General features: G+C 43.0%; 2 protein-coding genes across 4 annotated transcripts in view; one reads left to right on the forward strand and one right to left on the reverse strand.

The window, feature by feature from the left end:
• COL24A1 (collagen type XXIV alpha 1 chain) overlaps positions 1–25,836 on the forward strand; it is a 249,765-nt gene that overhangs the window by 190,430 nt on the left and 33,499 nt on the right. For all 3 annotated transcript variants that reach the window (XM_050962090.1, XM_050962091.1, XM_050962092.1), the window contains exons 40-50: positions 4,446–4,499; positions 5,302–5,355; positions 6,621–6,677; positions 8,700–8,753; positions 9,888–9,941; positions 10,069–10,122; positions 13,282–13,335; positions 15,136–15,243; positions 22,566–22,673; positions 24,504–24,611; positions 24,703–24,756. In XM_050962090.1, the coding sequence (XP_050818047.1) occupies positions 4,446–4,499; positions 5,302–5,355; positions 6,621–6,677; positions 8,700–8,753; positions 9,888–9,941; positions 10,069–10,122; positions 13,282–13,335; positions 15,136–15,243; positions 22,566–22,673; positions 24,504–24,611; positions 24,703–24,756 (759 nt within the window). The remainder of the gene's footprint in view (positions 1–4,445; positions 4,500–5,301; positions 5,356–6,620; positions 6,678–8,699; positions 8,754–9,887; positions 9,942–10,068; positions 10,123–13,281; positions 13,336–15,135; positions 15,244–22,565; positions 22,674–24,503; positions 24,612–24,702; positions 24,757–25,836) is intronic.
• LOC127055317 (uncharacterized) overlaps positions 1–25,836 on the reverse strand; it is a 210,018-nt gene that overhangs the window by 53,650 nt on the left and 130,532 nt on the right. The window lies entirely within an intron of this gene.

Genomic DNA, 25,836 nt, shown 5'->3' on the forward strand with positions numbered 1-25,836 from the left:
GTGAGTGAGTGAAGGTGGGGGAGAGTGAGCAATGGGGGGGATGGAGTGATGAAGGGGCGGGGCCAGGGGCAGAGCAAGGATCTTTGGTTTTGTGCAATTAGAAAGTTGGCAACCCTGGTTTTGTACAGATTTCTGGTATTCTCTCTAATGGTCAGTAATGATATTCATGCCTGCATAAAGATCCTCTGTACAAAGAAGAAACCATTACTCAAGTGCCAAGCAATTAGTTCTTCTTCGAGTGCTTGCTCATGTGTATTCCACAGTAGGTATGCGTGCTCGCCACGTGCACCGGTGCTGGAAATTTTTCCTTCAGCAGTACCCATAGGGGGAGCACTGCTGCAGCCCCTGGAGTGGCCCCTCTATAGTGCGCTATAAGGGGAGCTGCGCGCTCTCCCCACCCTCAATTCCTTCTTCCTGCCAGTGACGGTGCATTGGAACTGCTTGCTCCAGCTTTGCTGCAGCTCCTCCCAGAACTCATTTCATTGTTAGTAGTACCTGTGTTAGTTCAATAAAGTTTCAGCCTAGTTAGTTAGTTAGTGTTCGGGTGGGGGCATGCCCTGGGCCCCCTCAGTTTAAATCATGCGAGTCTTGCAGGTGTTCGATGCCTAGAAGTGACCTGCATGCCTACTGTCTCCGCTGCTTGGATGAATCTCACATCAGCGACTGCTGTAAGATCTGCAGATCCTTTAAACCCAGAACTAAAAAAGAGAGAGACATTAGACTTCGAGCCCTTCTCATGGAGTCGGCACTGGCCCCAATCCCAGTGTGCTGAGCAGAATCGGCACTGAGCACTTCGTCTTCGGTGCACAGCGATCTCCTGGCACCTTCCAGTGGCTGGCACTACTCCCCGTCCAAGAATCAGAGAAAGGCCCCATCCTCTCAAAGGTGTTGAGAGAAAGCAAGGGGTGAGGCAGCCCCAGTTCTCCTCTGGGTTCTAGAGCTCTGACTCAGGATGAGCGGAGCTGCCCAGTTGCATCAACTCAGGCCTCTCCAGACTTCCGCATGCCTTCGATGCAGGAGGCCCTGCAAGCGGCCAAGGACTTTATGACCCTGCAGGTGCCTGGGGCACCGCCGGCTCCCGGACCCTGCTCTAGAGGCAAGTCGCCACTGGGCTCTCGACAGTCAACACCGACTCAATGCAAATCCCGGTCAGGGAATCTCTCTCAGGCCCACTCGCCACTCAGTGTCCTGTCAGGACACAGCATCCAGCCTCCGTTTTCGTCACCCAACAGGTTGTCTGGTTGGGTTCCGTCGGAGCGGAGTTCCAGGCACCGCTTCATGTTGAGTACAGAGTATTGGCGGGACAGGGCAGACACCATAGACGCTCCCATTCTTGGAGGAGCTACCGAAGCCACTCCTGACATGGGTGCTTTTGCCGGTAACGCTCCAGCTCTCTCACCTCGAGGCACCTTGCCCACGGATCCTGGCGGGGATCGCCAACTCCGCGTCATCGTGGATCCAGGCATCGAAGCATCTCGAGGAGTAGCAGCTCGAGGTGGTACCGTTCATCGACTTGAGAGTCCTGGTCCATGCAGGGGCGGCTCTAGGCATTTTGCCACCCCAAGCAGGCTGCCTTTGGTGGCTTGCCTGCGAGAAGTCCCCGGTCCCGCAAATTCGGCGGCAGCCTGCGGGAGGTCCGCCGAAGCTGCAGGACGGTCCTCAGGCATGCCGCAGAAGGCAGCCTGCCTGCTGCCCTTGCGGCGACCAGCAGAGCGCCCCCTTCAGTTTGCCACCCCAAGCACACGCTTGGCTTACTGGTGCCTGGAGCCGCCCCTGGTCCCATGGCAGATGTCGCTCTCGGTACCACCGATTGTACCCCCTGCACGGCACTGATAGATCGTTGATAACCCTGACCTCAACCTACACGCAGTGTCCTAAGACTCAGCCAGGCCAACCCGACCAGCTGGTGCTGCCGGTGCCGCACCAGAGTCAATGGCAAGGCCATTGGTGCCAGTGGACCCCCTGCCCCCCCGTGCATGCCCAGCAAGGTCCTCGGTCAATAGCAAGGACGTCGGAGGCCCCTTCAGCCGCACTATCCAGACCCCCGAGGGATAGATTGGCGGGTCATGGATCCTTGGCACCGTTATATGTGTTATGTAATCCATATTTGCACGTATGTGAACTATATGAAATGTTTATTTCTGTTTAATATTGAAGATAAAATCAGAACGTATTGCATAGTAAAGAAATACTTGATTAAGTAGATTTTCGTTACCAGGAATAAATATTTTAATAATTATTTTCCTTTTAGGGTTACCCAGGCGAAGACAACGCAGTACTGGGACCACCTGGGCCTATAGGTGAACCAGTAGGTCTTTCTTTCTCAACAAAATAATATTAGTGATTGAACACAAGAGACAGTAAATTGAGTTTCCAGAAGTTATTCAGTAGCCTCAGAAGTCTAGGGTCACTTTGTCATACAAAGGTGCAGAATCGGTGTCATTAGAAACAAAACTGAACACATTGTTTTACTGTAAAAAGTGGCTGTCCAAAAATGACACCTTCTTACTCAGCAGATCTGTACTCTGTTAAATTATCCTAATGAGATTACTTTTCATTTAGATCTTGGCTACCTGTGCCAACCGAGGCCTCCTAGTAAATGAGGCCAAGTCAACATTGGTTCCTGTGCAGAGCATAGAATTCATAGGCGCTCTCCTGAATGCCTCCAATGCCGCAGCCTCCCTTCCCCTGAACAAGTTCCAGATCCTGAAAGGGGGTTATAGCCTCGGTCACGGAGTTCCCCGTCACCACGGCCAGAGCATGCCTGCAGCTCCTGGGCCACATGACGACATGCACATACATGGTCCACCATGCCAGGCTTCGGATGAGGCCCCTACAACTCTGGTTGGCTTCAGAGTTCTCCCAGGCCCGGGACAAACTGGACAAGGTCCTCTTGGTACCGGCGCCGGTGATTGCCACACTACAATGGTGGTCCTGCCCGGCCAATATGCTCCAGGGAATTCCCTTCCGGGACCCAACCCCATCACTATACCTAGTGTCCGACGCTTTGGACCTGAGCTGGGGGGCCCACGTAGGGAACTCACAGACCCAAGGGATGTGGTCAGCTGCGGAGCTGTCCCTTCACATAAACATCAGGGAACTCAGGGCGATACTCTGAGTCTGTGTGGCATTCAGCTCACAGCTGCACGGCAAGGTGGTCAGAGTGCTCACGGACAACACCGCCGCGATATTTTACATCAACAGGCAAGGCGGGACGAGGTCCTCGGCCCTCTGCCTGGAAACCCTCAGCCTCTGGGAGTTCTGTATAGCCCATGACATCTCTCTGAAGGCTTTCCACCTGCCAGGCGTCAACAACAAACAGGCTGATCGCTTGAGCAAGGTTTTCTTCTCCCAACAGTGGGATCTAAATTTGATGTTATCCCGCCTCATGGGGCCCCCATTCAAACCCCTGGCCACATGCTTACGGTCTCACCTTTCATGGAAGGTGGCCTTCCTCGTGGCCATCACGTCAACCCGGCAGATCTCGGAGTTCAGGGCACCTGACCTGCGCCCCCCACTTACACAGTCTTTCACAAGGACAAGATTCAGCTCCGCCCACACCTGGCATTCCTCCCTAAGGTGGACTCCGCTTTTCACATGGGCCAGGAAATCTTCCTGCCTATCCTCTGCCTCAAACCTCATGCCTCTCACGAGGAATGTCGCCTCTATACGCTCAATGTGCACAGAGAACTGGCTTTTTATCTGGATCGGACGCAGCTCTTCGCAGCTCTTTGTTGCTTCATCCAAGCGCATGAGGGGTCTACCGATCTCCACTCAGAGGCTTTCCCAGTGGATTACATCGTGCATCCACACATGCTACGACCTAGCAGGGGTTCCCACCCCACCTATAGTAAGGGCTCACTCGACAAGGGCTCAGGCCTCGTTGATGGCCTTTGTGGCCCATGTCCCTATCCAGGACATCTGTAGAGCCACTACCTGGTCCTCAGTACACACGTTCACGTCGCACTCTGTGATCTTCTCCCATGCCAGGTATGATGCTGTTTTCGGTAGAGCTGTGCTTCAGCCAGGGAATCTGTGAATTCCTTCCCACCTCCATCAGACATAGCTTGCAATCACCTACTGTGGAATACACATGAGCAAGCACTCAAAGAAGAAAGGACAGTTACCTGTTCTGTAACCTGCATTCTTCGAGATGTGTTGCTCATGTCTATTCCACATCCCGTCCTTCTTCCCCTCTGTTGGAGGTGGTCCGGCAAGGAGGAACTGAGGGTAGGGGGAGCTCGCGGCTCCCCTTATAGCGCGCTATAAAGGTGCCACTCCAGGGGTCGCAGCAGCGCTCCCTCTATGGGTAATGCTGAGGGAAAAACTTCCAGTGCTGGTGCACACACGCCTACTGTGAAATAAACATGAGCAACACATCTTGAAGAACGCCAGTTACGGAACAGGTAACTGTCCTTTTCTTTATCACTGATTCTGTTTAACAGGGGCATTTAGGAGTAATGGGACCTGAAGGAGAGCCAGGGATTCCAGGTTACATGGTGAGCTTATTACCAAATTAATGTTTATGTGTTTGTGTGTGTATAATGTCAGTATTTATATCTGATATATAATTTTGTGATTACAATATATTTTGAACGATCTCTTATAATTGGAGGTCAGCTATACAAAAAATGTGTAAATATCCAACTAGGTGACCGACACATCAGATATTTTTACATAAAAACCAGTTTTTAATTTATAAATTTAATCTTGATGGATGGATTGATAAATAATAAAGTTTAACTGGCAATTATTTCTTACGCACGTGAAGCCCAATTATGCAATCCTTGCTCTCGACCACTGCACTCAATAGGGCTGCTCCCATAGATAAGGACTACTTATGTAGGATAATGATTATAGAAGAGAGCTCCTAAAAACTTAGCCATTGCCTGCTGAAAGGCATTTCCCCTTTCAATAAGAGAACCTGTAGTTTTTAGATTTAACAAGATTAGAAGACGCACATTAATGTTTTGTGGCCTTTCTCAACAAATAATCATTTTCTTCCAAACTGTTATAGTAGACACAAAGTGTATGTGGATTCCTGCTGTCACCTAATAGAATAATAAATCTTTGTCTTCAAATATTAATTGCAAACTAAGGCCCTGATCCTGCACTTGGCCCCCTTTGTCTGGACAGAGCCTCTGTGACTGCACATACAGAAGTCTACCTGCCTTCAACAAATTTCCAGACTGGGCCCATAATTTGTCTGAAATGTCACTATTCAATTTATCATACAGCAGAAAGCACTAATCTGAGCAATAGATAACATTTTGTATTTAGTTTGCTTGGGGTTTTTTTTAGGGTCATCAGGGTCACCCAGGATCACCTGGTCCTCCAGGACCCAAAGGAGAGAAGGTACGGAGACTGGTTCTTGTTGTTAACAGTCCCAGTGATTGTGAGGGTGGAAATGTTGTGGTACGTTTATAGATTATCAAAGCATTTCTCAAAAGACAGTTTTCACAGCCTTTGTTTATCCAAAACCGTCAAAGGGAAAAAGAATGACACCTCTGCTGTTGTGATGCAGTGTGACAAAAATCTAAACCTGGGGAAACGAATTACAGGAAGATAAAGTTAAGAATTAGAATGATAAAATGTTTCAGGTTAGAAACCATAAGGTCCTAGTTCTGCAGTCATTTTCTCTACTACCAGACATCACCATTAACTTCCCTGAGCGTGCTTATAGTAGTAAACAACATATATCGAGCAAAGTACTTAACTTTGTTCTTAACTTTAAGTATGTGAGAATTTCCATTGACTTGACTTTAAAGTCAAATACATGCTTAAGTGCTTTGGTGGATCAGGGTCTATGTTTGGTAGAAAGTGATTACCAGGATCAGAACCCAATGTTATAGATTCACTCTGATTCTTTTAGACCTCAGTCCTGCAGGTGGACCCTTATGCTCACTGAAGGCAATGGGGTGTCAGACAGGTACATAGATCCACTCGTGCAGATAAGCTTGTAGGATCAAGGCCTTGCAGAATAACCTATTAGGACCAGATTTTCAAAGGTGTTTAGGCTCCTAAAGATGCCAATAGGTGCCCGGTGGAATTTTCAAAAGCACCTAAGTAGATTGGCAGCTAACAATCAGGAAGTCGATGGAAGTTAGGTTCCTAACCTGCTTAGGCTCCCTTAAAAATCCTACAAGGCACCTCTCTGGATCTGTGGATGCCTAAACACCTAAGAAAATCTGGCCCTTAGTCTTTAAGGGCAATATGTTACTGAAGCAGAGAGTGTTTTATCTGTTGGCATGGATAGTAGTGTGACATTTAAAACATCATAAAATTAACCTATATAATTATTATGATATTCAGTTTAATTAACAGCATTTCCTCTACACCTATTGGATTAGGAGTCATTAGCCCAAAATGTGAATGTTTTTGAAAGTGCGGTGCATGTAAAAGCAAGAGGGTTTCTGCAACCTTAATTATAGTAGTCACTACTATCAATTGGTATAAATGTGTTTTATAATCATATTTGCATGTATGTGCACTGTATGAAATGTTTATTTCTGTTTAATATTGAAGATGAAATCAGAATGTATTACATAGTAAAGAAATACTTGATTAAATAGATTTTCATTACCAGGAATAAATATTTTTAATAATTATTTTCCTTTTAGGGTTACCCAGGCGAAGACAACACAGTACTGGGACCACCTGGGCCCATAGGTGAACCAGTAGGTCTTTCTTTCTCAAAAAAATTATATTAGTGATTCAAGACAAGAGGCAGTAAATGGAGTTTCCACAAGTTATACAGTTGCCTCAGAAGTCTAGGGTCACTTTGTCATACAAAGGTGCAGAACCAGTGTCATTAGAAACAAAACTGAACACATTGTTTTACTGTAAAAAGTGGCTGTCCAAAAATGACACCTTCTTACTCAGCAGATCTGCACTCTCTGTTAAATTATCCTAATGAGATTACTTTTCATTTAGATCAACGAGACTGAGAAAAGAATTTGTCCCCGTATTTATTCCAAATAATTATCCGCTTGTTTTAATAACCCAATATGGGTCTCTTTTCATTCCCATTAGCAATGCAAAATGAATGCAACTGTGCGAGGGTGAGCTACTATGGTGATTTGTTTATTAAAATGTAGTGAGCACTACCTACAACTATCTACATCAATAAGGAGCATGCCAAACAAAACTCTCCCATAACCGTAAGTCTTTTTTGAATTCAGGGCCATCTTCTGCCCTCAGATACACTTATCCAGCCCACTTGGCTTCAGATTCTTCCCTTATTATTTATACCTTTGCTACCCCAAAAAGAAGAATTTGATGGCAGTGGATTGAGATGATGTAAATGAAGACAGAATTTGGACCTCCAGATGGAACTCAGTTAACAATTCTCATGAAGATGCCTGAGAAAGAAAAAACTAGTTCACTCACCAATAGCTGTGTTGATTCTGCCATGCTAACTGGAGCAAAAGTTGTATGCAGAATCATTCCATTCCCTGTGGGTTTCCGCTGGGAAGCATACCACGTGGCTGCTTCAGGAGGCCCAAAACCCAACGGAAACAGAGAAAAGGGGAGAGGCAATGGAGGGGGATTCCACAATCCTATGCATGCCATGTAGCTGAGCTCTACAGCAGCTGTCTCTGCAGAAACATTAGAGTGCAGGGGAGAAGTAGGGACTTGGCATCGGATACCATGGTAACAAGCATGTAATAGAGATGGCCAGTGGGTCAGTTCATAAACTCTGAAGATCGACTGCGCCTGATGATCCCCTGGTAACCTTGAAGTAAAGGTTGCTTTCTTAGTGCTTTTATTTCAGATACTGGGAGGGAAAAGCTGCTCCCTATTAAAATCTCCTTCCACCTAAATGCTGAGTGCCTTCAGGAAGGTGCTGAGCCTCCTTACCTCGATTGGGTAAGATCCTGCACTCATCAGCTTCAGTGGATGCAGGATTTGGTTCATTGACTGCAATGAGCATTAAAGCGCTTAACCCTTCCCAGCAGGGACCCAGCACCTTGCAGATTTGGGAGTTGAGACTTTTCCTTTAAATGCTGTCAGCAAACTGCAGCTTCTACTGCAGGTGATGGGATGCGATAGTAGTAGCAACACTATCATTCACAGGGCCCTGCCTCAGGATTAGGTGAGAGGCTTCCCTGCCTCCCCCATCTTCTGTTCTCATAAACAAAACCTCTTCATGCAGGCTTTGCTAAGGGATTGAGGATTTCCTCTCATAAACAGAGTTCCACTATAGGCAGGTTCATTATAAAACAGGTTCTATCTGTACCTAATTGTCCCTATCATTTGTTTTCTTTACATATTAATCATGGCAATGGCACCTTCCTATAATATTCTGCAATTTGAATGAAATAATCCCTTCAAATTAGAGGGAGGAAAAAAAGTCACATTCTGATCTTACTTACATGAGTGCAAATCTGGAGAGATTCCTTGGATGTCAATAGAGTTATTCCAGATTTACAGCTGTGGGAAGTTAGAAGCTTGGACTGTGGTCTTCATTTACAATATATTTTTGGTGGGGTGAAAGTCTTACGGTAATACATTTTTGTTTTAGAAATGGTTCATTTTTATTCCGTGGGTTTAGCTGATTTTCTAATTTAACAGTATGTATGTTTTGGTAACCTCACAGCTGGTTGGTTGGTTTGTTCTGAAGGAAAGGCTCAGATGTATTGTTACAGTAACAGTATTTCAATTCAGTGATTAAACTCTGCTCTTGGTTGTCTCTCTAGGGTCCTAGTGGTGAACGTGGAGATAGAGGAGAACCTGGTGATGAGGGATTCAAGGTAAATACCACTTGCTTTGTAAAACAGCAAAACAAAATGTTGTTCTCTCTCTCTCTCGCGCGCACACACACACACACACTCTCACACAAATGAGCTGCTGATGCTTCACCTGTATTGATTAGTTCTTAGCGTAAATTTATACTGTATCAAATAAACTAATACATTTGTCTGGAACTGCAAACACTATTATTTTATAACTTTCATCCTAATAATTTTGTGTATGTTTTATGCAGTTTTCCTGCAAATATGCTGTAACCTCATTATAACAAACACTCATTAAAATTGCTACTGTTGTTGCATCAGCAAAACAAAAAGATGCAGTCCTTGACAGAAACAACTAGGAGTCCTTGTGGCACCTTAGAGACTAACAAATTTACTTGGGCATAAGCTTTTGTGGGCTAGAACTCACTTCATCAGATGCATGAAGTGAAAAATACAGGAGCAGGTATAAATACATGAAAGGATGGGGGTTGCTTTACCAAGTGTGAGGTCAGTCTAATGAGCTAAATCAATTAACAGCAGGATACCAAGGCAGAAAAAATAACTTTTGAAGTGGTAAATCATAGAATCATAGACTGTCAGGGTTGGAAGAGACCTCAGGTCATCTAGTCCAACCAGCTGCTCAAAGCAGGGCCAGTCCCCAGACAAATTTTTGCCCCAGATCCCTAAATGGCCCTGTCAAGGATTGAACTCACAACCCTAGGTTTAGTAGGCCAATGCTCAAACCACTGAGCTGTTGTAAGAGAGTAGCCCATTATAGACAGTTGACAAGAAGGTGAGAGTAACAGAAGTTCCCCAATACTAATTTCTCCCTACTGTTACTCTCACCTTCTTGTCAACTGTCTCGCCACTCTCTTACCACTTCAAAAGTTATTTTTTCTCCCTTTGTATCCTGCTGTTAATTGATTTAGCTCGTTAGACTGACTTCACACGCCTGACCAGGAATATCTACAGTGCTATTTTTAGCCTCATAGTGTGAGCTCAAACCATTTGACCCAGGCTCTGAGACTTGCCAGTGTGGGTTATTTTGCAATGTAAACATACCCGCAGCTCCTCCCAGGATTGGGCTTTAGAAGAAAATGATCAGCTCATCAGAGTTATCTCTGCAGTGATATTTATGTTTTCTGTTTCTAGGGTCACATAGGGCTTCCAGGTCTAAGAGGAGCAATTGGACAGCAAGGGCCTCCAGTAAGTGTTCCAGGCAGTTAGCTGTATGTATTGTGCTTCTGTACTTGTTATTGGAAATAATTTATTTCTCTCCTACCTTCATGGCCAATTGTGTTTGCTTGTGTTTTTTTTTTTGTTCTTTCTAAAGGGTGAACCAGGTGAATTGGGGGAACAAGGACCAAAGGGAGAGAGAGGATCAGAAGTAGGTGGAAAAAAAAAAGAAAACTCCACTTTATTGTAATTCTTTTGTGTTTGCAATTGTAACAACCATTATTGTCCTTAGAAGACAAAGTGAAATTTTTTAAACCATAAGGGTCCCTTTAAGAACAAATGATTTACAGCTGTTATGCTGAAAGATGACTGCAGTATTTGTCTTCATGTTCTATTTTAACATGACTTCCTGCCACTTATTGACACTGTAGGCCTTGTTAAGTCCTTACAAACACAAACACAATGGACCTGATTGCTACCTAAAACCATACAAAGATGAATAGGATAATTGTCCACTTTTGTGACTTGAACAGGGTCCCCATCAAATTAGGTACTCTTCATTTGTATTTCTCCATAGAATTCCCTGTGCTCACTAGACTTTTCTCTGTAAAAGATATTCAGATTTCAAATTAGGCCAGATTCAAGATAACAACTGATTTTGGAATTGGTTGATTTTTGGCCTTAATTACCTGATGTATGTCTCCTTTTGCCATATTTTATTACAACATATTTATATTTCCAAATATTTTAGGAACTGTTAATGTGTATTTACCTAACTTTCAACACTTCCTTTAAGGCACCACTCTAAGTTGGAGGCAGTGAAGAGTTTCACCACTCCAGAGCACAATGTCTTCTGAAGCTCCCAGGGTGTGCTGGAGGAGTATGCCCACTTCTGCATCCCCTACTATGCATTCCACTGGCTGCGAGGAAGTAGGCTGGGGTTAGGGTTAGAGGGTAGAGAAAATGTCATCCTACCTCTCCCAAATGGTATTAGCTAGGAGCAGTCATCCCTCAAGTTAGCCTAAGGTCTACAATTGAGACTGACCACCTGTTCTCAGGTCACAAATGAGCAAGTTCCTTTCATGTTTCCTCTCTCCCGTGCCCACACAAGGGCCTGCCCCAATCTGGCTCCTATGTGATACCTATGTGCTGTATCAGCTTTATTAAGAATCAGATATCAGAATCAAATACAACTTTGAAACATTTGGACTACTTTTTCCTACTGTTAGGCTTATAGAGAAAAGATGTGATAATTCTCCTGAAAATGATTGACAGTGGCACAGTGGTATTGAGGCGTCATACATTTATATTGGTGTTGCGACTAAAATGTCCTGTTTCTATTTCATCCCTTAAGGAGAAAAATAGCATGAAATGGAAAATTACCAAAAATTCGCAATAACCTAAGATAGCAAATAAGTACTACTTGATAAACAAGTATTTTACCCTGAAGTGGTGAAAAACCTTTAAAAATTTGCTTCTTCTCAAAATATTTGAATGTCCTTTTATGTCCTTAAATGGAAGCCCGCTTGACAAACTAGCCCTGTCCATACACCCAGAATTAAGTAGCACTGATCCATCTGATGAAATAATCTGTAAAGAAAGCCCAATCAGATTGTATAGTATGTATATTCAGAATGGCTGGGCTTTAGACTGAGGTCTGGAAGCATGGATATGGTACAAAACAACAGCATGCTAGTGACAGAGCAAATCTTTAAAAGATCAAATATAAATATTTTCCTTCACCAGTAATACATTGTCCTCATGGTGTGCTGTAAGTTACCCAAAGTATTTCACACTCTGCCATTGGGTGACTTTTATTGGCTTCTAGTATTTTTAGAAGGATTAGAATAAAGATGATTTATAATCTGTATTCCCATTGCAACTTAAATGGGATGGATATTAGTGATTTATCCCAGAACTCCCACTCTCACCCCACAATCCTGCTGCAAATAAACCATTTTCTGTGTATAAATGATAATCTGAGACACATTGGAAATGGGCAGTAGTGCAAAATGAACACATGAAGTCCTCATATACCAGTACCAACATGAAACTCTCCTATGCATTCTGATATATTGACTTTGAGAACATATGCACACTGTAGGACAAAAACAGTCATCCCTCAACCCTCTTCCATTATATTAGTCAGAAAATACTCCCCAGCAAGAAATCTCCATGTGCCAATTTGGAGCCAATATTCAGCCTGCAACAAAACTTTACAACCTAAAGTCTTATAAAAAGGCAGGTTAATAATAGAAACATTGCCACAACCTTAGCTCCTGTGGTATGAATAGTGCTGGTATAAATAAGTCTTACAAGGCTAGTCACACACTAAATTAACTATTTTTATTTTATATGAACTCTGAAATGTTAATGAAAGCGAAACAAAGTGCTTTAAATTTATAGATTGCAGTTTTAATTGGTGGAGTTTTTGTGCCATAGTTTTATTCAGAAAAGTTATTAAAGTAAACAATGGAACAGTATTTTGTTAACTTTCTGGTATTTACATTAGTTGGGTGGTGGGTTTTGTATTTACCTTTATCTTTGTTTGTTTAAACTTTATTAGGTTGAATATAGTTTTAACATAATATGGTTATTCACTAGCCTTTATTTCTAGAAATCGTGTTAAAAATAATTTAGACAAAAAAATTTTAAAAGGTCTTTTCTGCTCACCCGATGCTGTAGTGTTGTTGTGTGCTACTGCCGTCTTGTTGGAGGTGGCTGTATTTCTGAAGTGGATGAATGATCCCTCTATACACTGTGATTTATAATTGCTTTTTAAAGTTTTCTATGTGCTTTGGGATCTTTTCAAAAGTGCTTCAGACCCACTGAAAGTCAATGGGACTTAGATGTTTTTGAAAATGTTACCTTCTCCATATCAGTAAGTTAGCTAAATCCGCAGATGTCTCCACATTGGTTGTGCAATCCAAAAAGTAGCTTTTTTAACTGTTTATTTCATCATTTGTGTTGTGTTTAGAGTCCAAATAAAAGGGAATATTCACTATGGCAAAAGTCCTGTTTTCCAGTACGGGCGTCAGTGTGCTTTTATATGCTTTGCTTTTCAAAAAGAGATGAAAGTGCTATAGAAAATGTACTTTGTTACAGTGATATTGTCTGATGGTGCAAAGTTACCTAAATATCTGGAATATCCTGATTAGCTCTGGTACTGTTGAAATTACCTGAAATTGTACTGTATATTAAAGAAGAGGGGGAAAAACTGGTTGCAACCACACTATAAAATCTTTGTTTTGATTGTTGAAAATGGCATGCTTTTAGGGCCTGATCCAAAGCCAGGTGATGAAAAGATTCTCATTAGAATCTTCTTTTATGTCTTTGGTTTGACCAGTTCACAAATGTTTGAATTATCTAGGGTCCCACTGGAAAAAAAGGAAAGACTGGTCAAGCTGGAAAACCTGGAATTCCTGTAAGTAACAAGGTTCTACCATCTATGTTCTGTTTATAAAACAGATAAAAATGCAAATGGTGATGCATATAAAAATCAAAATTATTCATTGCTTGTGGTAGTATAAGGCCTGATTCTCATTTACCATAAGACCACTTTATACTGCTTTGCCAATCTAAATGGGACTCAAAGTGGATCTAAATGTAATTGTCCTTAAGGTAAATGAGAGTCAAGCTAATAATCTTTGATAAAACACAAAATGATATTAAATGATACTGAAAACAAACTCTCTCAGTTAATCAGCACTTTGGAATGAGGTACAATTAGTGAATTATATCCTGAGGCTGCTTCCCATTTGCAAAGTTATAACTACATTCTTTGTCTGTAGAGTTTACACAGACCATACAGTTCTTGTCACATTAACAGGGACCACCCTGAAGTTAGCTGCATTTGTTCCCCCCACACACACTCTCACTCACTGACTCCCATAAATTCTCCTTCGAATGTGTACTGCCTTCAGAACTCTCCATCCGTGTGCCCATGACAAATATGGCCGCCTGAGCATCTGACCTTTCCCCACCTTTGTCACTCCATCAGACTCCAGATGTAAAATACACTTTCATTAAAATGCAGTTACTCCTTTTTAAAGGAACTAATCCTTCCCCCTCTCCACGAGGGGTGAGTAGAAGAGAGAACCAGTGGATGATCCATAAACATTACCTAGTATACATTACAACAAAGCTACTTCTGGGTCCACTAATAAATAACACACACCAGCACATGCTGTAAATAACTTTTACTAGCTTCACATACTATCATTTCTGGTAAATGAGAAGTACAGCTGCCTAATAGAAGCCTGACAACAAACTGCACATCCTGTACAGAGTGGATGGACAGCATTTTATTGGATAAATTAAGTTATGTAGCAGTCCTAGAAGTTTAGTTATGCCCTCTGAAGTACTGAACAGATACATATATAGTATCAGTAGTGCAGAACAAAGAGAACATGGGAAAAGGCAGGGGAAAGGAAGGAGAAGCAGGGAAGAGAGGAGCAATGAGAGGAGGCTTCTGGGGAATTTCAAAGCTTATCTCAGGCTCATTACAAGGTGCAAGTTTCTTGTACCACTGAAAATTGAAGCCAAGATTTACATGACAAACATTTTACATATTTATATCACTGTTTAAAACACATTTTGGATGAGGCATAGTGATCTAGTTGGAGAGGATATTTTGTATTTCTGGTGCTAGCATTCACTTGGAGATAGTTACATGAGTTCTAAGCCTCTTCCACTAGTATATCGCAGTTTAAAGGTAAATCATCTTGTTGAAAGAAATTCACTGAAGCTTTGATGAAGATAGCATGATAGCATTCAGTGAAAGCTTAACCAAGGGCTAGCAAGGTGAGTGCTGTTTAATGAGAGGTGCACGTGTTTTTGATACAGACTTGTTTGAATTATGTAATTTCTCAATTATATAATAGCTCCAAATACTTTCAGAAATGACCTCTGACTTCTGAAGCCTTGATTGTTGGATGTCCCACCTGAGATACCTTGGACCTGATGTGCAAACAGTCACAACTCCAGCTGAAGTCACTGGGATCTGCAGGTCCTCAGCGCCTCTGAAAATCAGACCCAAGGAATCTCAGGTTGGCCATCCAAACTCAGAGGCCACTTTTGAAAATGTTGATCTAAGTTACTGAGACTATTATTATAGTAGGGTCCCGGAAATATCTTTTTGAAATCTTTTTTCTATGACTTTAGACACTGCTCATGAATATGAATAGTTTGAATAGATTCATATTCTATTTGAATTTGTTTCAAGGGAAAACCAGGCCCACAAGGGCAGAAAGGTGCTTCTGGATATCCTGGACCAGAGGGCATTCCTGGGAATCCTGGAAAGCCTGGGTTACCTGGGAATGCTGGCTTTCCTGTGAGTAACATATACCTACCTCTGTCCTACATGCTGTGCATATAAACAGAGGGAGGCTGCAGGGTTAAGGAAAAGTTCTTTTTACAGCATTGTTTACGGCACTGTTGTTATGGCATAGTCATCTCATATTCTTTCCCACAGCAGCTAGAAAAGTATTGGGAGTTCCTTAATAACTGCTAGAGATTGAGGCATCCCAGGTAGCCCAAAGTAGCTGGGAAAGTCTGAAAGGAGAGAGTGTGTGTGTGTTTGTGTGCGCGTGCGTACATACGTATGTGTGCGCGTGCATGTGCAGTACTGGCAATGCCAATCCTACTTTCCTATAGAAAGACAGCAGGCAGCCTTCCGCCCTGCTGAACATCTTTTATATGTCACCATTTCACCAAAAGGAAGGATGGAAACCCTGTTGCTAATTCTCACCCATGGAAAATTAGGGCCCATTGAAATCAATGAGGCTACTTACAGTAGTAAACACTGTGCCTGGTAGTAAGTATTGGCTGGATTGACCCATAATTTGTTATGAAGATAAATTAGATTAAATTTGATGTAACTATTTAGTCAAGTTAATAGTTGATGAAGAAAAGCTATAAATACTGGTGTATTTGCATTTTTGTGGGAAAAAACAAAAAACAAAAAACAAATGAAATAACTTGTTCATAAGGGGGCAGAAGATGCATATTACTCTAGCAGTTAAAGGCTTCATCTCATACTAACTGTGGAGTTACAGGGTTTATTTCAAGTGACTGTAGTTCTTTACAGTTGAATTAAGAGGGAACACCATAATGGATAGCTTTTTCTTATTCCTTTTAGCCTGTTCAGTAATATTTCAACATTCTTCCAGTACTACTGAATACTGAATGTTAACAATAACATTGATGTGTATCTGCTTCAGAGATATTTTAAACACGAGTTAGCCACATAAAATAGAGAGAGCAGAACATTTGTTATGAAAGCACAGCAGTTCATCAGACTGGGAACCAGAGTAACATATTGAAAGGCTGTGGGAGCCACATTAGGAAACCTGCTCTATTAATAGAAATGATGAATGGAACTACATATGAAAAAGATACTCTGTGTTTGCTTCTAAGTGACATCATAATAAACACTAATTAAGGATGAGGAGGGCATCTTTCCATTCATTTTTTAAAACATGGCATAGGCATGTTCTTTTGGTTTAACTCCATACACTCAACAGCATGTTTTTTTCATTAAAAATTGTTACTCTTCTGTACAGTCTGGGGTACCAATATATTTTAGTAGCAAATGTTCTGATGTTTCTTGATGTGGTAAATTTATTTTTATATTCATCCTTTTTGTACACAATAATGCTAATATTATTAGTATGTTTGGCATTTATAAAAAAGCATGTTGAATTTGAATGTCTCTAAAAGAAGCTATGAGAAAAAGCACTGTCTTTTTATTATGTGGAGAGCCTCCTACACGAATAAGTGGTTCAAGGCTGAACAGTCATTTCAGTACATCTGCAATCAATGAGTCTGACATCTTGTTTTCATCAAGAGGAGCTCCTTATTATAAGCTTGTGATCTCTTGAATTCTCAGACCTAATTAAAAAGAAAACAACATATCTATGGAAAGATCATACATATGTCATCCAAGGAGGAGCCCAAGCAGTCATTTTCTATTACTAACACTGATTAGGGCCCTGACCCTGCACATTTTAAACTGTAATCAAGCAAAACCAGCTATGGATCGGATCCAGATCCCATTTTATTGGTGTCCTCAAAACTTGAAGTGTGGGGTTAGTTTCAGATAGATGGTTCCATCACTAATAAAAACAACTTTGTATGATCCACACTACCCTTGAATAGGAGAAGTGAAAGAAGCCACTGCGATGTCAGCAAAGCAGTTTTGAAATATACAGTTATGTGGAAGATCATTGTGCTGGTCATCAATGTCCAGACTCAGTCTGCAGTCCTGCAACTGACCACACACATGGGGACATCAGTGCCAGCAGGGAGCCCCACTGATTTCATGTTGATTCGCTTCACAGTTCTCAGTGCCTTTGTCCAGGCCTATGGAGATGATTCTCAGAGTAAACATTGAGAGAGGATGTCAAATCACAAAATCAGGGATGTCATTTGTGGGGGGAGGAGGAGACTCCTGCACCCTATCCCAAGTTTTGTACAGGTGTTGTGCTCCCAGCCTGAGCTCTTAACTACAGCACAGCATTAGTGTGGAATGTGAGTTCTGCAGAGGAGATGTGCTGCTCCCAGCTTGTGTCCCTGTGGCAGGGAGTCAGTATTTTGTTTACAGACAGAGGCAGCGTGATTAAGATAAGAAAGAGCTGGTAATTAAATTAAGGATCTGGAAGTGGTTAGATGAACCTTTAAAACAGGAATCCCTGGTGAGGGGAAGGAGTGTTAAAGAGAGAACACAGGAGACTCAGAAGAAATACAACCAAGCCCTCTGAGCCAAGTTTACATTCTGAAAAGAAGGGAGATTTGAGGGGCATGGGTCAAAAGAAGGGGCCAATACCCAGGGAAGGGCTAGAAGTGGTATAGAGAAGTTCCCACTCTACCTGTGGTACTTATGTGGCCCCATCACCACAGTATCTGAGTGCCTCACAATGTCTAACCTATTTCTCCTCACAGCCCCTCTGTAAGGTAGAGGAGTGCTGGTATCCATATTGTACAGATGGGGTACTGAGGCACAGAGAGAATAAAGTCCAGATTTTCAAAAGTATTTAGGGACCTAGTGGGATTTTCAAAAACGCCTAGAAGGCTAGGTGCTTTGTAAACCCCACTAGATGCCCAGCTGCATCTTTGGGAGCCTAAAAACCTTTGAAACTCTGTACCTAAGGCACTGTGAGTGGTCTGAGATCATTCAGGAAGTAGAATCCAGGTCTCTCAGGACTAGGGTGACCATTTGTCCCATTTTGGCAAGGACAGTCCCTTTTTTAAGCCCTGTCCCAGCTGGCATTTGTCCCATTTGCTCTTGCCAACTGATCACCAGTTGGCAAGAGTAAACTGGACAAATGCACAATTTTGAAACAAAAGTGGGGTGCAATTCGTAGCAGGGCACAGAGGAATATGCAGGGGGCAAATGGCAATGCCAGCCCTCTGTGGGAGGGAGAGCTCAGGACAGCGGCTTGGGCTAGGCTGGCCCCGGGCGGGCAGCCGTGGGGGTTTGGGCTGGGCCCACGTGTGAGGGAGGGAAAAGTACCTTGGCCTGGCCCAGGGAGAGCTTGAGCCGGCCCAGTCTGGAGGTGGGAGGTCTTCAGCCGGCCCCAGGAGGTGTCCCATTTTCTCTTTGGGAAAATATGGTCGCTCTACTCAGAGCTAGCTCCTTATCCCCTGGACCAGCCTATCTCTCTGCAGCATGCTTGTGCGGGGGGAGCGGGGAAAGACTCTGATAGATGGGAGGAAAACCAAGAAAGCCAGTTCTCTAAGACTCCAGCAAACAGTCCCAAGCGATTGGGAAGCATGGTTCACAACATGTAAAGCAGCACAGTGGTCAGGAAGGATGAAGAGAGAATGAGAGGAGATCACTTAATCCACAATAGGTGGCAGGTTCTGCCCCAGGCTGGGCTGTATAGCAATGGCTGCTGTGCAATTTTAGATTCTAACTAAAACCATTTTGTTTTGTCATTTTTTGTTCTGAGTTCAAGAAAAGGAAGGAATGAGAAAGTGTCTTTTGACTATCAAATGTGTTTACACCTCAAATTCTTAGTCAGATGTATTGACCTGTATCCAGGCCAATTCTAGAAGAAAGAACAGAAATTGCATCCACAGAGTCCATGAAGTCAACGATTATTGTCATGATTTGTATTATTCACTTGGCACTGTCTGTGTGCTCAGCATTGTTCAAAATGTGCCAGAAAATGTAGTCCCTGAGCCAATGTGTATAAGATGTGTAGCCCTGGATAAGCTGGCTCAGATATTTAAGTATGAAGTGTATAGTTATTGAGCACATGTTAATATCTGTGAGTGGAGGCACTTATATAAGGCAATAAAAATTTGACTTGATTAAGGATTAGAAGATTTGACCCTCTAACTGTCTTTCAAGAGGAAGAGCTGCCCAGAGGTCCTGTGCCTGTTTATTTTCCTTTCCTGCCTGCAGTGGCCCTGATATACCTCGGAAGTCTCATTTCTTTTCTCATCTTTAAAATGTGGAATTTTCTTGGCGTTTGGTTTTAAATACTCTCCTGTGAAAATTGCAACTCAGTCACTGTAATGTTGTGTTTAAGAGCTTTCTGGAAAGTAACTAGCCTTTGCAGTATTGCCAGCTCTCATGATTTTGTCATGAGTCTCATGATAATTATGGTTTTCCTTAAAGCCCCAGTTCCTGGAGTCAAGTGGATATGTAATTATTTCAGCCTTCATTCTTAAAGAAAAATGAAGTTTCTAGCCCTCGTGGCTGTGGAGAAAGCTTTAAAGCATGACCCCAGTGCACCCTAAAGGCTCAAAAAGCAGAAGGCAAATAAAAAGAACACCAAATTATTATTTTTAGATAATCTCATTATTTTGAAGCCAATCACATGATTTTTGGTGAGACTGATCCATGATTTTTGAACACTTGGGGCTTGGCTACACTGGAGAGTTGCAGCGCTGGTGGTGGGTTTACAGCGCTGCAACTTAGTAACTGTCCACACCTGCAAGGCACATCCAGCACTGCAACTCCCTGGCTGCAGCGCTGGCTATACACCTGGTCTGCTTGGGGTGTAACGATTGCAGCGCTGGTGATGCAGCGCTGCTCATCAAGTGTGGCCACCAAAAGCGCTGTTATTGGCCTCCAGGGTATTAGGAGGTATCCCAGAATGCCTGCTCACAACAAACCGGAAGAATGGCTGAACTCCGAGCTCCCCCGAACTGCTTATTTAAAAAACAATCACAGCTCCTGTTTGCTGAGTGAGCGGAGGCAGGCAGGGGGATTCCTTTGGAATGTTCACAGCTGTTTGCTTGAAGAGAGAAACGGCACGCTCACACGGCAGAGGGGAAGGGGGAAGTCCGTGTTGAAGCTGCTTATGTGGTCTGAAGGCTATTTAGGAGTGCATAATTTGCATTTAGTGAATAAGAGAGGGGTGGGGGAAGAGGTCAAACCTTTTAAAATGATTCAAGGTAGGTGCTGTGTGTCTTCCAGTCCTTAGAACTTGCAAGGCAGGGAGCTGAGAACAGTGTCAGCTCCAAAAATCCACTCTTTCTGTCTTCCCCCACGCTCCCTGTCACACTCCACCCCACCCCCCTCTTTTGAAAAGCATGTTGCAGCCACTTGAACGCTGGGATAGCTGCCCACAATACATCACTCCCAACAGCGCTGCAAATGCTGCAAATGTGGCCACACTGCAGCGCTGGTAGCTGTCAGTGTGGCCACACTGCAGCGCTTTCCCTACACAGCTGTATGAAGACAGCTGTAACTCCCAGCGCTGTACAACTGTAAGTGTAGCCATACCCCCAGTGTTGGCAATACTGTGAAAGTGACTTGAAAGTGTCAGATTCACTCCTATTTAAAGTCTGTTTTTAATCTATTTGTAGTGGGTTAACACCCCTCGAGCTCCAGGCAGGTGCAGTATGAACTCATGGGGCCCGGCCCTAGTAGGGTGTTTCCAAAAGTTAAATGATCTATTTCAAGTGTGATGAACTGCAAAAAAAGTGATAGAAAGTAATTAGATTTTTCTACAATTGTTTCAATTGTTCTGTTCAAGAGTTAGAATATATATTAAAATTTTAAACCTAACCAGTGTCCCTTAAGTGACTTGATACAAGATGTCAGAACATAGAATCATAGAATCTCAGGGTTGGAAGGGACCTCAGGAGGTCATCTAGTCCAAGCCCCTGCTCAAAGCAGGGCGTATTCCCAACTAAATCATTCCAGCCAGAGCTTTGTCAAGCCTGACCTTAAAAACATCTAAGGAAGGAGGTTACCTACCTCCCTAGGTAACCCATTCCAGTGCTTCACCATCCTCCCAGTGAAAAAGTTTTTCCTAATATCCAACCTAAACCTCCCCCACTGCAACCTGAGACCATTACTCCTTGTTCTGTCATCTGGTACCACTGAGAACAGTCTAGCTCCATCCTCTTTGGAACCCCCCTTCAGGTAGTTGAAAGCAGCTACCAAATCACCCTCATTCTTCTCTTCTGCAGGCTAAATAATACCAGTTTCCTCAGCCTCTCCTCATAAATCATGTGCTCGGACCCCTAATCCTTTTTGTTGCCCTCCACTGGACTCTTTCCAGTTTTTCCACATCCTTCTTGTAGTGTGGGGCCCAAAACTGGACACAGTACTCCAGATGAGGCCTCACCAATGCCGAATAGAAGGGAATGATCATGTCTCTCGATCTGCTGGCAGTGCCCCTACTTATGCAGCCCAAAATGCCATTAGCCTTCTTGGGAACAAGGGCACACTGCTGACTCATATCCAACTTCTTGTCCACTGTAACCCCTAAGTCCTTTTCTGCAGAACTGCTGCCTAGCCACTCAGTCCCTAGTCTGTAGCCATGCATGGGATTCTTCCGTCCTAAGTGCAGGACTCTGCACTTGTCTTTGTTGAACCTCATCAGATTTCTTTTGGCCCAATCCTCTAAGTTGTCTAGGTCCCTCTGTATCCTATCCCTACCCTCCAGCATATCTACCACTCCTCCCAGTTTTACTGTCATCTGCAAACTTGCTGAGGGTGCAATCCACACCATCCTCCAAATCATGAATGAAGATATTGAACAAAACTGGCCCCAGGACCAACCCTTGGGGCACTCCACTTGATACTGGCTGCCAAACTAGGCATCGAGCTGTTGATCACTACCCGTTGAGCCCGATGATCTAGCCAGCTTTCTATCCACCTAATAGTCTTTTCATCCAGTCCATACTTCTTTAATTTGCTGGCAAGAATACTGTGGGAGACCGTATCAAAAGCTTTACTAAAGTCCAGGAATAACATGTCTACATCTTAGTATTCGACCTAAGTGGGTCTAATAATTATTTAATTTTTGTTCTTTATATAGGAATTAGATACAGTGCTCCTGTCAGCAAATTTCTGAATTATCTGCCAAAAATAAAGTTTTCAGGTGTCTAAGTAGCCCCTGGAATCACAGTTGAAGTTGCCCCTCCTCCAAGTCTGAAGTGGCACCCCAACACAAAATGTTGTTTTAATTACTAAGAACAAGTTTATTTATAGAGTAATCACAATATGTTTTACAGCTGTATACTATTGTCTAGCTGTGTGCATGGATATACAGAGATGTAGTATAAATATATACACAAATATATAAAAAGCATTGGCTGAACATTAAAGTGTGTGCCTGTTTTAGTGTGCAACGGAAATGCTGCCAATGGCTGTTCTGGATTGTAATCAGTTGTTCTTGTCTTGTTAAGGGCAATAAAGGAAGCCCAGGAATAGCAGGGCTGGCGGGGTATCCTGGAACTCAGGGAGCAAAGGGATTGCCAGGCATGCCAGGTATCAGTGGAGAACCAGGACTAAAGGTACTGTGAATGATATTTTGTTATGCTTGTCAGATCCAGTGTTGTTGACATTCCTTAGTCTTCAACTTAATCTCCTAGCTGTGACAGATCATGGGACAACAAAACGCCTTTTAATAACACTAATGTTAATATCAAACGCACATTTGAAATGTAAGACTGCAGACTGCATAATTTTTCTTGTTTCTCACATTTTATAAAAACAGAGCAAATTAATCTGGTTTTGGAGCATCAGTTCCCATCCATCAGCATTTGACTTCCAGCACCAAGAACCAATCAAAATTCATCTATCTGGCCCCATGCTAATACAAATTTTAGAGCCAAATCCTTTAGTCTTACTGAGGCAAACTTCCCCTGACTGACATGGGAGTTTTGCTGGAGTACATCCTGCATGATTTGTCCTGTGAAGAAATCCATTAACATTTGATTGCAATACTTTCAAGTGTAGGGTCCAATCTGGGAAAGTGATAGGCATCTCTGAGCTTCAATGGAAATCCAGGGTGCTCAGTATCTCACATGACCAGATTCTTTCTTCTTGACCGCAATATCCCAAAAGGAGAGAACAATTTGAGATAGCTCCATTTTCCAGGCAATTCCAGATACCATAATAGTATGTTTTGATCCATCTGCTAATGTGAAACTGACTAAAAGTAAACTGAAGCCAGTACCGTAGGAAGCAGAGAGTGGAAACAGAAGTCATTTTCAGGATTTGGAGTGGAATGCTTGATTTAAACTGATGATTTCCAGAAAGTCCATTTTTCTCCACATGATTTCACTGGTAAACCGTTTTTAAAAACAAAAAGGTTTTATTTAGAAAGTATGAAGAAATTTTCTGATTTCTCTGTTATCTTTCCATGACTATACTTTGGAACTAACTATTCTAGTCACTACTAATTATGTGTATTATGACAGTGCTCAAAGGCCCCAATCGGAATTGGGTCTCTTTTGTCCTAGGTCAGTATCAGACTGTGGCTTTGTCTACACTGGAATCTGAAAGTCATTCACAGATGTGAAAAAATACCCCTTCCCCAAATGACAAAAGCTTTGCTGACAAAAAGTGCCAGTGTGACTAGTGCTTTGTCGGCAGGAGAGTTCTTTTGCCGACAAAGCTATCGCCGCTCGTTGGGAGTGGAAGTTTTTTGTTGATGGGAGAACTCTCTCCTGCCCAGGGCTGGCTGCAGACACCAGCGAAGAAAGCAGATGCCTAGCGCGGGCAATAGAAAGGGGCGGCACTCTGTCTGTTCTTGGGGCAACATGTCCAGGTCTTCGGCAGCAATTCAGTGGCGGGTCCTTCACTCCCTCTCTTCCTCTTCGGCGGCACTTCAATGACAGCTCAATCGGGTTTCAGTTTTTTTCTTCACTGCTTGGGGCGGCAAAAAAGTTGGAGCCAGCCCTGCTCCTGCCAATAAACAGATGCTACGCTGCGCCCCTTTTAGCGGCACAGCTGTAGTGGTACCCCTGTGTCACTAAACCATGCGTAGTCTAGACATAGCCTGTTCCTGCTCTGAAGAGCTGACATTCAAGGAACCGACAATGGGAGAGGAGAGAGATACAACTCACCGGCAAAGTTGTCAGGGTGATGTTTTGTGTCCCCAACTCAAACAACAATAAAGCAATGTTTGTATTTTAGTGAAAGGAATAATTACTGGAAAATATTCCTGAAGGAAAAGTAGTGAAGTACTGTACAACTGTTCGAAATAGATAGTGAAAAAGTTTGTTGCTGTAAGCTGTTTAGCTACATAATTCTTTTCTGACACACTTTCATTGAGGAGTTAATATTATAGCTGTTCTGTTGCAATGATAAGGAAAGATACATTATCGGTCTCTCCACAGGGTGAGCGAGGGCTTCAGGGTCATCCAGGAAAACAAGGTAAAAGAGGCCTTCCTGGGGTACAAGGTGATCAAGGCCCACCAGGAGATCCTGGATTGAAAGGGAAAACTGTACGTATCTACCACGGATGACACAAAACAATATTCTAACAATTCAGTCAGCAAAATGGAATAATAACCAACATGCCTGCTAATATTACAGGGAGAACTTGGAGATCAAGGTTTGATGGGATTTCAAGGATTCCCAGGTCCAAAAGTATGTGTGCATCTTTTTTTTTTCTTTTTAATTAGAGTTTAAGCCATTTCCAAAGAAAGATGGGGTAATTTTTAATTGGTTTTAGCAATAATTGGTTTTTAATGTGTCCTGAACTATTGGACTGTTGCAGACATCGAGCTATGTATCACAGATCTAAAGCAGAGATCAAAAAGGAGGATTACCCCTTTTTGACCTGAATAGTTAGCCAAAGTTCAGGACGCTGTAGGTTGTTTCTATTAGGAGGAGAAACTGATGATAGAGTCAGGTATGTGTGAGGAAATACTGTTTATTTACAAAGACTGTACAAAGTCCTCATTCCCTGAATACAGGTGGAATCAAACTATGGGGGAGAGTTTCTTTGCTCACAGCTCCAAGCCCCTTTCAGCCAGCACTCAGCCCAAAAGCTCTCACTCTCTCTGGGCTTTTCTCAGGGCTACATTCTTGGTGCTTGTCCAGTCTGTGGCTGGCTTTTTCCACTTTCTCTTGGTATGTCTACACTGCAGTTAGACATTCTTGACTGGCCTGTGCCAGCTGAATCGGCCTAAGAGGCTCAGGCTAAGAGGCTGTTTAATTCCGGTATAGATGTTCAGGCTACAGAATAAGCTCTGGCACTCTGGAGCCCAGGCTGCAGACTGAGCCTCACATCTACACCACAATTAAACATCCCCTTAACCTGAGCCCCACGAGCGTGATTTAGCTGACACAGGCCAGCTGGAGGCTTTTAATTGCACTTTTAAATACCCTCTGTGTCTATTTCGGTGGTGTTTCTCCTGCTTCTCTTACTATCATGCACACACCTCTGTTACAATACCCACCCAAGCCCCTCTCCTACATAATGTCAAATTTCTTTGAATTTGTTTTGAGTGTTGTCAGATACCTGTGTTTGGGGTGGAGGCCTCTACTATTTCAAAAAGGAACTTAACTGTTTCTTACAGCTATCTTAAATAAAAGGCACCAGTTACATCCCCCAGCTTCCATGAGTTTTAGCCTAACCCAGAACAGTAATATTCTGAGCCCTGGTCTACACTACCACCTTCTGTGAATATAACTGCATTATAACTACAGAAAATCCACACCCGA

Source organism: Gopherus flavomarginatus, chromosome 7, assembly GCF_025201925.1.
Source record: "Gopherus flavomarginatus isolate rGopFla2 chromosome 7, rGopFla2.mat.asm, whole genome shotgun sequence".
Lineage (NCBI taxonomy): Eukaryota > Metazoa > Chordata > Testudines > Testudinidae > Gopherus > Gopherus flavomarginatus.